This window comes from Numida meleagris, chromosome 1 (genome assembly GCF_002078875.1).
Source record: "Numida meleagris isolate 19003 breed g44 Domestic line chromosome 1, NumMel1.0, whole genome shotgun sequence".
NCBI lineage: Eukaryota > Metazoa > Chordata > Aves > Galliformes > Numididae > Numida > Numida meleagris.
In genome coordinates, this window is record NC_034409.1 from 152,893,510 (window position 1) to 152,911,061 (window position 17,552).

At 36.2% G+C, this 17,552-nt stretch overlaps 1 protein-coding gene across 6 annotated transcripts in view; it reads right to left on the reverse strand.

Annotated features, from left to right (window-relative positions):
- The window catches only part of LMO7 (LIM domain 7), a 130,114-nt gene that overhangs the window by 18,768 nt on the left and 93,794 nt on the right, over positions 1-17,552 (reverse strand). For 3 of the 6 annotated variants that reach the window (XM_021417278.1, XM_021417236.1, XM_021417243.1), the window contains 9 exons: positions 15,541-15,658; positions 14,287-14,429; positions 12,571-12,991; positions 11,495-11,818; positions 8,517-8,631; positions 3,746-3,907; positions 2,215-2,399; positions 1,480-1,540; positions 469-525 (listed from right to left, as the gene is read on the reverse strand). In XM_021417278.1, coding sequence (XP_021272953.1) covers positions 469-525; positions 1,480-1,540; positions 2,215-2,399; positions 3,746-3,907; positions 8,517-8,631; positions 11,495-11,818; positions 12,571-12,991; positions 14,287-14,429; positions 15,541-15,658 — 1,586 coding nt within the window. The remainder of the gene's footprint in view (positions 1-468; positions 526-1,479; positions 1,541-2,214; positions 2,400-3,745; positions 3,908-8,516; positions 8,632-11,494; positions 11,819-12,570; positions 12,992-14,286; positions 14,430-15,540; positions 15,659-17,552) is intronic. The other 3 variants (XM_021417272.1, XM_021417261.1, XM_021417252.1) reach the window with 3 other exon arrangements.

Here is a 17,552-nt window from a genome sequence, read left to right on the forward strand (position 1 = left end):
GTTACTGCTGTTTTCCACCAATTTTGAGGAATGCACAGATCTACAACTCCAAACAAACTCAAATTCAGAGTTAAGTATTTTGTTAACAGCTGTTTGAATTCCACACTAAGCTTCTGCCGGAATGTTCAACATTATTCTGTTTTGTAGGTAGTAGCAAACCTGAACAGAGTGCTATCCCTCTTGCTCTAAACCCAGTGTATAAAAGGAAGATGAACAACATATAAGAGACTTTAAAAAGCTATAAATATAAGAGAACACACAAAGACCCATTACCACAAAGGTAGACCCATGAATTGTAAGAATAACCTGATGACCCTGGGGAAAGAAGGGAAATGAATTATGTTGCTTCAAGATAACTGCAGCAAACAATGCTGAAGAGGCAGAGCACCCGGCACCAGAACGGTTAGGAAGAGTGTGCAGCAGGAACAATTTCATGAAAGTACATGAAATGTTAGCTCTTCAATTTACCTTGTTCAAAAAATTGTGACCGCCTTTTTAAGTTTTTCAAAGAAATAGGTTCAGATGCTATTTGAAAAATACAGAGAATACAAACAAATCAATGAGGTACTGTTTTGTTTTTCTTTTAAATGACTATCACCAATGGATAACAAATGATTATTATACCTCCAGTCTACAGCCGCGTCATTTAAAAAAGAAAAACAAGCCCCTGAAATAAAGAAAATCCCATCTTTCATAGTAATAAATACAGTTTTTAGTTGGTTACATCATACATTGATTAGTATTTCATTTTAATATCTAACATAGTCCAACTATAACAATAATGCAATTTAACATCATCTGAAAAGCACCTCCAGAGGGCAAATGACCTTTCGGGGGAACTCTTTTGTCAATGACCATGCACATGCAAGATAAAACAAAATACAAATTTCTGTTCCATTAGGAAGTCAACATACCTGGTTTCTCTCACTGCCATCAGGCAGTATTATAATTGCTCACAGCATCATAACTAATTATTATTCATACCAGAACCATCAATATCATTCTCCAGGAATAAAAGTAAACAAAAATAATAATAAAAACAACAACTGCCAACAACCCTCCCCCCCCCCCCCCCAAAAAAAAATCCTCACAAATGAAATAGAAAATATATATATATACCAATTTCACTCTTTTCCTGTGCAGTGAAATAAATTGATACTCACACTGACTCAGGCTTCACACGATGCAGTAGCAATTATAACAAATTCTGTGCCTTCTCTTGCTTTTTCATCCCTACCCCTACAGCAAGTTTACAACTAATTTTGAAACAGGGGATTTGTCACTGTTGTCAGGTCTCCGACTGCTCAGCATGTCATGGAAGCAAGTTACATCCAGTTTGGATGCAATTAGATCTCTGTGATTTCAGTTCATTAAGGTCTCACTTAGTCCACCGTACAAAGCTTGTGATGATTACAGGTTTAGTATCTGTGCTTGCTCCAAACCCATACCATTAGAAGATGAAAAGCAATGGTAGCTTACCTCTTTGTTCATTAGATCCAAGTTGTCCTTGCATGCCATTTATCAATTTTGTTTCTGTACCCTGAGAAAAAAATTAAAAAAAAAAAGAAAAAAGAAACAGGGCTCAAGTTTATTAGATTTGTGGAAGTTGATTCAATTAAACAATGCCCCTGATAGGAACTGTATATGGTGAAACATTTCAGAATATTAAAAGTTCAACAGAAGGATTCAAAACTGAAACTTCCTGAGTAGATTATACGATAATATAACTGCAGGCTTTTGCAGGGATCAATGACCAGCTGTGAATTGGTAGCTGATATTGCACGAAAGCGTCAGAAGCCAAGATCTTCCATTTCAGCTGCTCCACAGGCAGGCTGGGAGCTATTTGCAAGTAATTTGAAAGCACATATTCGCTGTTCCTCTGGACTGCAACATTAATTTACAATAACAATGGAGGTAATATGACTTTCTATAGAATAAATAGTCTGTATCTTTTAGTTGAAACATAGTCTTGAAGTATTTTAATACCTGTCAGAAATTCATGAACAGAGTAGAAAGTTCTCAGAGCATCTAAATAAATACCTAGATACATCTCTGTATTTACAATAACTTGTATGTTCCTTAGAATTAGCAATGCAAATTAAGAATAAGATTTCTAAGGTCTTATCCTCTTCTCTGTTCTCCTCTTTACCAAGGCAATCCGATTTCACTTACTTCTTCCTCCCAAATCCCAAAACTGTTCAAAAACACACTCACAGAACTTTGAAGACTGCTGGAGAATTCTCTTTTTGTTGATGTGGTTGAAACACTTGAAACGCGCTCTCCAGAAGTTGCATCAATCCATTTATTATCAGATGTACCTATAATGTTGGTACCCATACTGGTGAGATTGAGGATTTTATGCCTTACATGTGGCAGGGAAGGCTGGTCTTTGCCCCAGTCTTTTGGTATGTGGAGATCAAGAAATTAACACAGACAGTAACGTCAAAGAACAGAACAAGAGTTAGCGAAAACACATTAAAATAACACAGGAAACATATAAACAAAGAGGGAGAGACACAAATCAGATGGAATTTGTAGAGACAGGACAAAGGGCATTTATGAGAAGACCGCCTTCCCCAAAAATACAGTTGTTAGTCAGAAGCCACGTAAGAGCTCACCAAATATTTTGCTAACATGGGACTGTAGCAGCTCAACATTAGAGAGTAATTAGTATTCATTGAAAACTATTTCATCAGCATTAGTAAGGATCAAGAAAATTCTTCCAACTTTACTCACACAAGGTACAGTTTCAATCATACACTATCCAGTGAAGTGTCATTTTCATGTCCAAGCTACTCAGGAAACACACAGGGCAAAAAATAAAAAGGTAGTCTAAACTAGAAAAACTGATGAAGGGCAAAAAAAACACCACCTTCACTTAGTGCCCATTACACCACTGCCCCCAACCCTCTCCCCATACCCTAAATTTTATTAAATTAGCTTTTCTGCAATAATTTCACTCTTAATTTATGCTATTAATCGTTACTCATCTTGTCCCTGCCCCACTGTTCTTTTTTCCCCTCACTTGTTGGTAAATTATTCTACTTGACTTCCCACTAAAATAATGTTTTGACATTATACTTTCAATTAAATCACTGGTCACATTTCCAACTCCCGATCAAATTCACAGCAAGCTTGAAGAGCTCAACAGGGCCTTCAGCCAGGATGGAAGTCTGGATGGGTACTACCATTCTGGAGAGATTACAGCATCACAATGTTTGGGTCGACTGTCAAAACTACAGCAGAGAGGAGCTATATCAACTACAAGCTCACACATCAGCAAAAACCCTCCCTGAAGAAAGCAGGAAAGATACTCCCTCCCTGAAGAAAGGAGGAACTGAAAAATGAGGGACAGAGGCTTTAAAAATCATCTCTACAGGCTAATCCCTCTTCATTTTTGTGGTGCAGCAGAAAAAATTCCCTTGTAATCACATTCCCTTGTAAGTTGGTGGCACATTTTATTTACTTATGGAAATGCGCTTCCTCTTAAAAACAGGTCAGAGCACCAGACAGAGGTCAGTAAATTCAATGTTTAGTAGATTTGCTTGCCAAAACATTTCCAATGCACGAGCAGTTAAAAAAAGCCAAGCTGTGTTAAAATGCAACAGACACACTAGCAAACTACTTAGCTCAGATACGTATTACTACTGTAAGGGTAATAAGGAGACTCAGCTGTCAGGTACAGCAGAGACAAAGCTTATTTGCCTTACAGAGCATACTGTACCTGCCCTATGAAACAACTCACCATTCTTTCCATATCGTCTAACATCCATGACCAGGTTTCCAGTTTCTAGTGCTCTGGTGATGGCTTCTTCCCACTGACTACTGTCCATTTGTGAAACCTTTGTGCCATTGATAGCAATGATCTCATCATCTACCTGCAGCTGACAAAGTGCTGCAGGGCTATCTGATGAAAACAGAAGAAAAAAACATTTCCAATCACAGTTATTTTTAAAGACAGTTATGATGCAGAGAAAAAAATAACTCAGTCAAAGAAATACTTATCGATAGATATTCAGAAACTCTTAGGAAAAAAACAGATCGCACTGTGAGCATAAGGTCAGTAAAATCAGTTAATATTAATGTAGTGTTGAAATCTGATATATAAATATGAAAAAGAATTTTCTGGGTTTGCAAGCATCCACATTCTGGCTATCTCATTTAACAAATGGCCTCTGGTTAGCCCACTCCTGCCTCAACCTTTATAATCTGGGATAGCAACAGAGAGAGGCAGCACCACAGCATCTGTAGCAGAAATTTGCTGAAATTCAGCTAATGTTTGGATAATCCTCTTATTTGCCCCCAAAACAGACGCCATTCTGTTAATTCCCATATGAGCTGGCTTTCTCATATTGTTATTTACATTTTCTGGGCTTGATTGACAAGAATATGCTGCTATATTACTTTGCTAGAATAGCTTTTTAGCTCTGAATTAACTGGCAATTAAACTCACTCAAGGTATTGCTGGGTGCTGTCCTATTAGAATTCTCTGGATTGTATTTATTTTGCCAGTGTGTACAAGCCAATTACAAATTTTATTGCAACTTGGACTTTGAAACTTACTGATGTTTTGCAAGACAGGATGCACTTTATACTCTTTTTCACCTGTTACTATGTGTTGGCAGGTAATCTAGCCTAAGGACAGAGTGCATACAAAAGCAGTTAATAAGCCTTCTCATTCTTTTTTTTTTTTCTTTTAATAATTCAGAAAACAGGCAAGTTGAGAAACTCAGGCTTCCCTAAGTACAATTTCATGAATTATACCTGAATGGTTCTTCCACTGAGAATAATTCCCCTAGCAGAACAAACGTGGATTACACAACTGAAGCATTTTCCAGATTGAGTAGAGAAAAGCACACAAAAGTACCAAGAACAATGCTATATTACATTACCAGAAAGAAAGGTGGACAAACACGACAGAAAATTTAGACACCATATACTTCATCCTAACCTTCTGACTCACTAGGAAAATGCTGTTCGAAGTCTGGATCATCCACTAAAAATTCAGATAGCTTTAATTTTCCTGCCACCCAAGTAAATTATGAAATGAAGGAAAGCTATGCTTCTTAATAATGAACTAAGCAATGATCCTTCATACTACACAAAAAATGATGACACTACTGTGTTGGAAGAGCACAGCTCCATATTCTATTTTTTTGCATTCTTAAAGCATGGACTGATACTCCATTAGCAGTTATCAACAAAACTCTCAAAACACATTAATTTTTTTAAATACTATTATAGAAGAAAAAGTAGTGTTTTCTTTTGGAGAAACAAAACATGGGGAGTAGTTTAACTGGAAAAAAAACAAACAACATATCTCCTTAGAGTCAAGTTGTTAAAGGATTAAAAGCTTTTGAAGGTAAATGAAGGTGATTTTAAAGACACTTTTGAAGATACTGCCATTGAAGGTACTACTTTCAGTGATGTTCAGTAAACATTTGGAATTGTGCCCCATATCACAATTTAAGACAGCTAGTATCATACACTTTGAACACACAGACGGAATTTCATGCTCACAGTATACAGAATGCTTCAGGCTCAAAGGCATCAGAATTGTTTTGTGGCATGACGAGTGCTCAGAGCCAAAAGATGATTATTTAACTCAAATAGGTCAGTTGGGATGAGAACCAGCTCAGAGGTAAGAATAGCACCGCTGGGCTATCAATTGAGGTTTTCAGAAAATATGTAAATTTAAGATTTCACAGTTCCTGCCATATCACCAGAAAAATATATCCAGACCTAGATTGCACAGGTACACTTAGCATATTTAGGACAAATTACACTGCTCAATTTTTTGGCATGTAACTTTGTCAGCCAGTATTTCCACTCTGCCATTATGGTCTGTGAATGAAAGAGCTTCTCAAGAGTGCAAACCAAAGCATCGATTCCAGGCTCCTGCTCTAATTTGCCATCCAGAGAAGCCTACAGATACTAGTTAGCTATTAGGTGCCTAAAGCTGTATGGTGCCAACTGCCTTCCTCTGTCCAGTTCCTCTAAAACTATAGGAATTCTTGATAATTTCTTTTTTATGAGTGTAAATAATTTAGTTTAGATTACAAAAATAATAATATTATTAATAATAATAATAGTAATGCCAGCACAGTATGGCTGCTTTAAATCAATTTCCCTGAAAACAGATTTTTCTTACTAGCCTTACCCAAGGGAAAAATAAAATAAAATCCATAAATGCTAAACACAAACCATTTTCCACACATACTCATTTATCTCTAACTTATCCCCAGCTGCTGGTACTACAACAGATAAATACCAACTCGTATTCTCACATATGTAAGAATACGTAGGAAGCAGAGCAAATTTACTTCATCCTACATTCCAGTGAATGTTCAATACAATCACAAAAAAAAAACAATAGGAAATAGGGTGTGTGAAGGTGAAAGAACTGGAATAATAAAGATTACATGGCAGAGGAGGAGCTAGCAGAACAACGTCAAGATTTAATGACTTTCTAGAGCTTTCTGTTTATGTAATATTTAGGATAAAGGCTGAAAATCCCTGTAAAAAAAAAAAAACTTATTTTATATGTAGTAAATGTGTCTCACTGAAACATGCTACAAATTTAACTCTTAATAAGCTTTTTGAGAATACAGATAGGAAGTTAATTTCACTTGCCAAGTAGTTTTCTTAACAATTACTTGAAGCTTATGTTCAATACAGAGTCATTATAAGCAATAAGACAAGCGTAGTTTATCACCAAAAGAAAATCACAGAGCTAGTTAGGAAAACAAGTACATTAAAACAACAAGAGGAAGTTTTCTGTGAAGTTATTTCTGTGCTTATAAAAAAGGTGATTGGGAGCAGCTAGCAAGCACTTGCAAGTCTAAATCACACCTGCTGAACCTGGGTGTCTTTAACAATAAAATAAACAGATCTGTGAATGACAGCATAATTGCACCTTGACCTTAATAAGGCTTTTGACATGAGACACAGTATCCTGGTAAAAAAGTTGAGACATTACGATGTACAGGACAGAACAACCAGTTGGGTGATGAGAACCTGTGCAGTCCTCATCCTTGGAGGGTTTCAAACTCAACTCGGTAAGGCCTTGGACCATGGTCTGAATTCAATTTTGATACTTTTTTGAGCAAGAGGATTGCTCTAGGTGATCTCCCAATGTCCCCTCCAACCAGTATTATACCAGTATTATCCTATGACTTATTCTTAGAAACAGGAAACAAAACATTCAGGAGCCCTCAGCTGAAGTATACCTTACACCTGAATGAGCTGTACATCTCTTTCATCCTTCATTCCTTTAAAAGAACACTCACAGTGTTGTACTGCTTAAGGACACAATATCAGTCAATTGTTGAGAGAAAAAAATGCTATAGATGAAAATACCAAGGAGATGCAGTCCACTAAAATTTCCCTATTTAATTGATATAGTTTCTGACCTCCCTTGTGAGAATGGTAATACAGCATAAGCCAGGTAACAGTCTCAAGGCCTTCATCCTCCCATTGCCTACAGAAACAAGGGGCAGAGCTTGTTTAGAGCTTTGTGAATGACAAGCAGGAACACCCAGTACCCCTAAGTTTCTCATTTACAGCTTGCAGTGAATATAAACAGTCCTTTCCTCCCAGCAACAAAACAGAATCCTAGGAGTAGGAAAAGTAAATGGAGAGTTATTCTTCACACAAAGCAATTATTAACAGTTCAAATCTAATTATGTGAAGTGCCCAGCTATAATGAGGAGAGGTCAATAAGTTGACTTGAAAACGAAAATCAAGGCTGCTCAGTAAATACAGTTAAATTATATATTTTTCTCTCTGGAAAGGGTTAACTAAATGAGATATTGACACTAATTTCTCTTTTCTTAAGATGAACTCATGTTTGATGTAAAAAAAGGTACAATTAATTATTGCCTAGGTATTACTAGCGATGTGAAAGATACTGTTCAGAAAAAAAGGCATAATATGATTTTGTTGTGGTAGGGTTTTTTTGTTTGTTTTGTGTTTAAGAAAACCAAACTCTTCCTTAGCAGGAAACCTGAGACTTAACAATAATTGTTACATAAGCTTCACATCAAAAATATATATATATATTCCTTTCTGTTAACAGTACAACATCTGCAAAAAAAAAAACCATTGGAAATCAATTTAGAAGTTGCAACTACCCAAAAATATTAGCTGTCTCCAAAATTCCATCTCACTAACAAAGGTAAAATAAAAATAAAAATACTAACTCCCAACCAGGTTACAATTCATGTTTTACAAATACATGCAGAGGAAATCTTGAAAATAAGGTGAAAGGAGCCATTTATACCTTTTCCATGTCATAAAAACACTCTTGCTTAGAAAAACACCTTTTAATATTTCTGACTAAAATCCATTTCAGGAGATGAGGATTGACCAAAATAAATTAGCAAACAAAGTGTTCATTCTTCAGTTGTCTACCTGAGGTTTTTGAAATATTTGCAGCATACAGTAAATACCTAGTTTAGAAGCCTTTGCAAACTAAAGTACAAGAATGAGGTTTGTACAGTTAAATAGACATTTACCTTCTTCAACTGTCTGTACTAAGGCCCCTGAAGAAGTCCAATTTGTTGTAAACCCAAAGTTGTGACTGTAGCCAGGTCTCTGGTTCATACTGATTCTCAATTCACTGTACTGTTCCTGAAAAATAAAACATGACACTACAGTATCTGGTATCACGGGAATCTAAATGAGGGAAAGTTTATCCACTAAATAAGCAAGGCGACTCACAATGTGCACTTCAATCATCTATTATTAGCATCACTGACAAAGGAAACAGCACTGAACTCTGTTAACTAACTAGTTTGTTTTTCATTCAAACGGGTATGTTTTCAGTTTTCCATTTTGTAGCCATACTTAGCCATACATTTCTCATTTCAAATGCTTCCTAAAATGATGCTACAAGAATTTTGAGGAAACTAAAACACTTAAATGGGTCTCCATGGACCATCTTGTAAATTTGCAGGATTCAGTGCTTCCTGACAGATCAACAGTAAAATAGGAGCGCAGAAAAAAAACACAACTCTTCTTATTTCTTCTTGCACATACTACAGAAACTACCATCAGTTTCCTTTAGGCTCAACGTTGCAGCTAGATTTACTTGGGTGAACAATCAACTTAATTTTGTGCCAAATAGTACTAGTTACCCACAGATTTTGTCATGGAGGACTTAGTAATCCAAAAATTAGCTAGAATTCAGGTTTTTTTTCAATCTACGGGAATGTCAACATGCTTTCAAAACCAGAATGAAACCTGACATTTACATTTTGAACTACAGAAATATTTAACTTGGAATATATTTTGGAACGTTTGCTTACAATCTCACAATATACTAGGAACATGTGGTGCATACATTAACATTTTTATGTGAATTCATTAAAAAACAATTAAAGTACCCAAATGCACGCTATTCACTTCATTATAATGAAATTGATACTGTTGTAAAAGGAAACAATATTTTAGACTTCTGTCAAACACATCAGATATAGTCCAGTAACACATACACCAAGGAGACCCCACACACTTACACATGCACTAAGTGTATATCTACATTTTAGTTGCCTAGTGAACTAATCCTCTGAAAGGATATGATTCATTTTCACCAAGTGCAAATATTTAGAAGTTTATGTCCCCATGCCATTCCCCAAAGCTTCTCTGTTGGTCAAAGGACACAGTGGGCAGCTGGAGTCTCAGGGCAGGAAGCAGCCAGGGGAAGCTGCTGCGGTACCCAAGCAAGGGATGCAGAAGACAGCAGTATTTCAAGGCAATAACCTGAGGTTTATCCTTATGTTACCAGAACATTCGTGCCAAAACACTCACAACCCAGTCACAACCCAGGGTTGAAACTATCAAGTCCTTACTCCCAAACAGCTCCTAGCTTGCAAAAGGCTCCACACTGAAACAGACCTTGTGTTTTTTCTATTCATCTCAACACCTCAAGCAAGTAACACAGCACATTCACTGTTATGCTAGTGATAGGTTAGCACACTGGGCTGGAGCACATAGCAAGCTTCTGAATTTGAGTGTGTTCCTGGAAATTACAATCCTTATTTTTATTTCCATCACCCCAACCCAGCTCTTTTTCAAACCTACCTTGTTGGAGGCGTAACGCGACTTTGCATACTGAGCTTCATAATTTGGACAGGACATCTCCAAGATACTTAGTACTCTACAAACCTGGTGTTCTTGCCCTGATGCCTAGTGAACTTTATCAATTTCTCAGCTCTGGCAATAATTTACAAACATGAAGACAAATAGAGCTTGCATTCCTCAAGTCACAGCACGTTTGAAGCACAACACAACCAGTTGGTTTTTTTTGTTTGGTTTTTTTTTGGTTAAACACATTCCTCATTTACAGGCAGGACATTTAATATCTTTGTGACCAATGACAGAGAAAAAAAGTAGAATTTAGTACACATTGCTCTCACTTGAAGTGATGAAAAGAAAAAAGAACTCAAATCTAAACTATGTTTTCACTGATTAGAATTGCAGTTTCTCTGCCTGGTTTTACTATAATACAAAAAAAAAAGAAAACAATCACAATCTCTTCCCTTATTTAAAAATCACAATTTCAGAAAAGTATAACTTCATTGCAATGGCTAAGGAGTGTTGGTACTATTAAAGCATTCCTTTTTCCACAGGTGATTGGGAAGGATGATTCAAAATGACTGAATGTACGAAAAGATGGTATGTGAAGTGATTTCATTAATCAGCATCCAAGGTTTTATCATCTCCACTAAAGCTACTGACAATTAACTTGTACAGCAACATCAGGAATGCAACAAACTCATCTTTAATTTGTTGTTGGGTGTAAATGACAGAATTACAGATTGCATAAAGGTGGTGCCAAAGTTATTGCTCTTCATTTTCTACAGTGAAATATGAGATCAATTGAAATAGCACTGATATATATACACCAAAGCACTGAAAGAATCAGCTCCTGCATAAGCGTGTACAAAAGGTGGTGATTTCTTTTTAAATTCATCAGTGTGAATACCAATTAGAATAATTTCAAGTATCCAATTACAAAAACAAAAAAAGGCTCAAGTCGCAATTGATGGTAAAAAAAAAAAAAAGACATTGTGATATTAATGTTTAAGGCTAGCCTTTGAAAAGCTGATCTTTATTTTTCCACCGCCAGTTTGCTTAAAAGTGCAAATGAATGCTGCAGCAGCTTAGACCATTCATCTAATTGACATGCCTCATTGTGAGCACAATTAGCTAATTGGGAAAGTGCCAGAAATCTCACAGGTATCAAACCAAATATTTAGAATAACCATTTTCATTTCTTAATAAAAGCATAAGACAGATAGAAAGTAGGAAAAGAGCTCAACAGAAGAACCAATTCCACGTTCTTCCCAAATTCTCTTTCCCATGAATTAAACCAAATGAAGTGTTTTCTTACCACTAAAGAATATTTGCATGTGATGTAACTTCATTTATTTAAACTCTGCTGCAGCATTCAGTTACAGTAAGTGATTGATTAAATGATTTCCACACTTACCAAGGATTTTGAATCGTCATGCTCTGACAGACTCGCATTTTCTGCAGAAGATGCAAGTGAAACAGAATCAGGAGGAGAACAATATTCTGGTTTAAGAATACTATCTCCAGCATCTTGGTCTTGGGATTTTACAGGTAATGTCAAACTAGGAGTAGGTGCTGACTTAACACCTTCTTTTTCCTCTTCCTCCTCCTCACCTCTCCTTCTGAGTACACTGGTGGAGAGAGAGTATGTAGAGTCTGGTAGTGAAAACATGCTGCTGGTTAGAGTTTGAGTTCTTTTAGCTTTTTCTACTTCTCCATTGTATTTCTGAGCATCATCCATCTAGAACAAAAATGACAGTTTGGTAAAAATCCTTTTTTAAGTCCTTAATCTTTCAACAGTCTAAGTATTAACAAAACACTCCTTCCTTTCACGCAGTTTCTAGTCACTACACACAGTGCCCACTACTAATTACCCACTTTTTTAATAAATGAAGATTTTTTCCCCTTAAAATGCTTGCAGAATATATAGTTGAGACTTGTTAAGGTAAACTTGTTAAAATCATCTTAGAAATATCTGCATGCTTGCCATTTTAAAAATCAAACCAAATAGGAATTTAAGGAAGAACTATGAAAAACTGCTTAACAACAGAACTATTTCTGTGTCTCAGTGCTTTACTGAGCAGGCAAATTCTAGGCTGGAGTAAAGCTTCAGTTTCAAAGTCAGCAGAGCCAAAGAAATTTATATCACCTGAAAATTTGTCTTTAACAATGATGTTAAATTAGTTTCAGACAATTACATCAGACAAGTGCAGGTTTTCTGATAAGGAACGCTAAGGAGATTTGTTAAAAGTAATAAAAAGATTATTCTTCCAAAAATATTTTTAGACGTATTTCTAGAAGCTCTTTCAAATACAGAAAAACAAGTAAACATCTAACACAAGGACAGAATTGCCTGCTCTGTTAATACTGCCTTCAACAAACAGCAGAAGCGCTTTTTGTTTTGTTTTTAAGGAGATCATTACATTCTACTGTCCACCTAGCTATCCAAGACACTCAACATTTACAAATTTCAGGAACTAAAGAGAATTTTACCGTGAGCGACCGTGGAAGTGAGGAGATTCCTCTGGAGTGGACACCAAAAGGTCTTGGTGTAACCACAGATGTTAACCTGGAGGTATCAGTTTTCTGGTAACTTCTAGGGAGAGAAGCTGAAACCTGAGCTGACCCAGTTTGAGCATTCACCGAGTAGCGCGTAGACAAAAGAGCCGAGCTCTGCTCTTCTGCCAGGCTCTTGGAGACAGCAGGAGCCTCACGCGTGGCAGAGCTCTCTGGCTTTGGTAGATTTTCCTTGCTCCTCTGAGCGGCATACTGGCTTTTGCTGTCCTTAGTGCTGTAAGAGGTTTCTTCTTCAAACAGGTAATCTTTTGCTGCTGATGATCGTGTGGTAGGTGCTTCTTCAGTAAACACATCATCAGTCAGTGAATATGCCCATCTCCTGTCATATTTTTGTTCCCTGCAAGACAGTGCTCATTAAAATACTGAAGTGAACTGGTGGACAGGTAGGACCTAAGACTTTTGACTAGTAAATGTTCAAGACAGCATAAACTGAGAAACACATCTCTGATAAATTGAAATGAATAGCATTATTTAAAAGTATTAATACTTAAAATATATTAAAGTTCATCTCCACACCCACACCCACTTCCGTAACACTCAGGTATATTACTGTCAAACTAAAAGATTGTCACCAAGACAGCAAACTCTCTGCAAAAAAAATAAATAAATAAATAAGCTATTCAAGTTGCATATCCTCAGAAATTCTGATTTTATCAAGAAAAGAACTTAGAGAAGGCCACCTGAACTGTATATACGCCACTGTTGATGTGTCTGCTTTCTGAAAATGCTATACTGTACTTCAGATAACAAATTACAGGGTGTTTTTTTTTTTTTTTTTTTTTTTTGCTATTCATTCTCCTGCCAAAAAGGAACAATAAGAGGGATAACTTTTACCATGTAATTTTCTAATTCAATATGTTGGCAATATTGGAGATTCAATACAATTTGAAACCATATTTTTCTTGAAGAGACTATAGTTGCTGTCCTCATAAATAAGTCAAAATGTTATTTTAAGATTTACTTAAGTTTCCTTTATAAATATACGCCATATGCATATTTCCTTCGCCTCAGCTATTCACTCAAAAGAAAAAAAAAAAAAGGACTCATCACGAGATTTAGTACTGTGATACTCAATTTGCACTTTTTTCTCTTCAGAGAGTCTTGCTCTGTAAATACCTAGAGGAACAACTGGGGATAAAGAGGAAATCAAGTAAAAAAGTTTACAGTTCTGTGAGATTCATAACATGATTTCATTCATGTTATGAATCTCACAGAACTGTAAACTTTTTTAGTTATCCACTGTTACAAAGAGAATAGCAAATGCAAAGTTAGAGGAAAGAGAAATAGTTAAGCTAATCCAAAAATAAAAAGGCAATTAACTAGTTTAATTTTCTATTGTTTCAAACTCTTAAAAGTGCATACAAATACTGACTTCACAGTACGTTTATTCATTGCTGGAATAAAGAATCAGTTATAGAGCAGAACTGTTTAACATTCTATGAAAACAACATGTTAGGAGACCATGTTTTGCTCTTCAGTTGCCTAGATTTTTACACTATAATTTGGAACTAAAATTGTTGAGATTTCTGAAGCATCAATTGCAACTTGCCAGTAAAAACCATTCAAGAATTAAAAGGAAAAAGAAAGTCAGATTTAAGTTCTACAGTTTAATACTTCCATTACGGTCATTACCTTTCCTGCTGCATTTCTTTCAGAGGCTTGCTACTCCTATCAGAAACCTCAGAGGCTCTCCTTTCTATTTCTTCTCTTTCTTCCTTTTTCTTTTGCAATTCTGAAGTGAAGCTCTTTCTACGATTCTTCCATTTTGCTAGATCCTACAGAAATCACATGAGTGTATTAGAATAATATTTTCTCCAGATCTTGCAAGCCTACAGAGACATCCCATGACATGCTACCTGGTGCCCCAATTTTACTTGCGTTTCTGCATCAAGGCCATTTTTCCATGCACTTTCCGCCAACTGATAAGTGTACTTTTTTCCCCTTGACATTTTCAATTTTGTTCTAAAATACATCACACAATTACACATAGTTGAAAACAAATGTGAATAGCGTGTGAATTTCTTTGTAGGCTTTGGATGCGGAGATTTTTTTAATCATTTAGTTTTCAAATAGCCAGTATGTTACCCTGATACATTAGCTTGAGAATAAACACGTCTTAAATTCTAAATTGAAAACAAACAAACCAACCAACCATAGAAATAGATCTCCTATGACTGTAACACCACAATGTGAACTGGCAAACTTTTCCATGAAATACCAGAGCTGGTTAAGGAAGTACTGAATATTGGAACTGAGATGACCGAGATGCACTAAACAAACAGCTATGAAGTGCTTTCTTGATAGTCTGTTTTTAATTTCAACCTCTAGCTGGCAATCATTAGCAATCACAGATTTTAATTAAAAAAAAAAAAGGTCTTTAGATAACCTTATGATGCTGTGCAATGTTATCATGTCAGTTTATAAGCTGAATTTAAGTCAGAATTATTGAGAGATAGGAGCCTCAAGAATTTGCTCAAGGAAATACTATTTCCTTCCTTTCCCAAAGGATCAAATACTCAGACATTCCAATCATTTCAGGAAAAAAACATTTGCAAATTTCAGACAACACATGAAACTGTGTCCCAAATTTTATGTCAGCAGAAATCAAACCTGAAGGCTTTACTGTGATATCACAGCATATACAAATCATATCCTGAAGCACTGATCAGAAACTTGTAACAACATTAAAAATAAATTCAATTCTGCCTTAAACAGATATCCCCTCCCTGCAAAAAACACTCATAGTTGCATGAAATGCATCATTTTAGAGCACAACCACATGAGTTACCGCACACATGCCAAAGCCAGTTTTCTAGGGGTACTGAACGTTGGCAGCACCCAGCCCTTTGGCAGGACACATCAGGAGGAGCAAAAAGTAGTATTTACTTCTTGCCACTTCAGGTCTTGTTCTTGCAGCTGTTCTTTTATCTTTTGCAGTTCTTCATAACGAATTTTGCGCAATGACTGCTGCTCCTCTGCACTGACATCATTCAAAGATTTACTCCTAGAAATCAAAAAAATAAAGTACTCAGCTTCATAACATCTCAGCTACAATTTATGCAAGTGAATCCTTCAAGAGGGAGATTTATGTTAGTACAACAGAGCATTCCTAAGTGTTATTTTAAACAGATCAGGAAATATACAAGCAGCTGAATGAGCAAGATTGGGTTGGGACCTACTGCCAGCACGGAAGTCAGTAGTTGCATATTTGAGCAAATAGATTCAGGTTAAGGGAATAACCAGCTCCTCGCTGATGATTCCGATTTAATTCCTCATACCTACTGCTTCTGCTTAAACTTGTTACTCTACTGACCTCGCTAGTTTCTTTTACATAAAAGCCTTCCCCACCCCCCAAAGCCAAACTCCCATTATTTCACTTTTTCTCTTCAGCAACAGCCTCAGAATCTTCACCCGTTCTTTCATTTCTTCGAACAATCATAAAATTGGGTCAGTTATTGATGCACGCTGCTAAAAGAGAAAAGTGATTTACTATTAAGTACTCAGATCAATCGTGTTACAGGCCCCACTAGCCTCTATCACTGTCTCAAACTTCCTTGGTACTTCCAATCTAAGTCAGGAAAGCCAGCAGTCATCACCTCAATGGTTTCTTACACGTGTCAACAAGTTTCCCCACAAACTTCTACTACTAGTTCACTGTAATTTCAATTCCTCAAAGCTCACTTCCTCCCCAATATGTTTGACTTCCAGCCTATGCTATTTTCTCTCTTGTTCATCCATTTAAGAATAACAGATCTTTTTGTTTCAGTGTAGGACAAGACTCTACACATATTTGACCTCAAATCTGTGAGACATCAAGTAACATGCATATGCTTTGTCATAAGGTTCTGTGCTATAATACAAAAGGAAAGCTAGGCTTCTGATTATTTTTTTCCCCAAAGTACTTTCATTTGTATTTATCCAGACAAAACTTAAGTGATGGAAGGATATTAGTATAAGTCCTAATACAACTCAAAACTGCAGCGCTTCTTTGGTATGACAGAAAAGCAGGTTAAAACAGAAGTGATTCAGCACAGGGCCTTGCTCTAATCTCCTACATACCAAGAGAGCTCTGAACTAACAAACCAGTCTCTTACACTTCCTCCCAAGAGGCCCAACTTACTTACATTTGTAACATAAGACTTTAGACTTTGGCCTCTGGAAAAAAAAGTCTAGGGCATTAATTCATTATTCTTGTTTGCTTGTTTGTTTTCTGAATGGGAAGAATGCCAAATTTAGCATCTTAGGGTCTTTTTTGCAGAAACTCTTTCTTTTGCAGTTCTCTTTCACAGAGAAGTTATATCACATGTACAAATTGTTTTGGGTAAGCACCAAAGCCATTCCAAATTCACTAAAGAAAACTTACATGACACGGATTTCCTGTTTTTTTCACTCAAGTTTCTATACTTGCTTGGAATAAATCAGGAAAATCTAGACCCAAATAAAATACACCCTAAGTAAGGGTATACTCACATATTCATACTAATGAACTAATGTAGGTTTGTTTCAAGTCTGCTCTTAACTTCCAAGATTTAACTAGCAACTTAAGCCTCCTGAGTCTCCCTTCACTGACATCTAACTTCTTCAGAAACTTTGTTTCTCCTGGCAGCCTGTAGTCATTAACCAGGTTTTGCCTCTGGGTGAAAAAAAATGTAGAGCTGAATAAACATATGAACATATATTCATATATGTATATGCATTTACTTTTTCTTTCCTCTTCAGAAAATGTAGAACACCATGCTTAACTGAATACGTAACTTGCCATCACGCATGTAAATGGAAAATTATTTCTCTCTGAGCCACAGTAAGCTGTAAACAAGCTTATGTAAGTTACTGTAACTTAACATGCTACAAACCAATCAGTTCACCACTGAGAATGCAATAATCAAGTCTAAAAAATA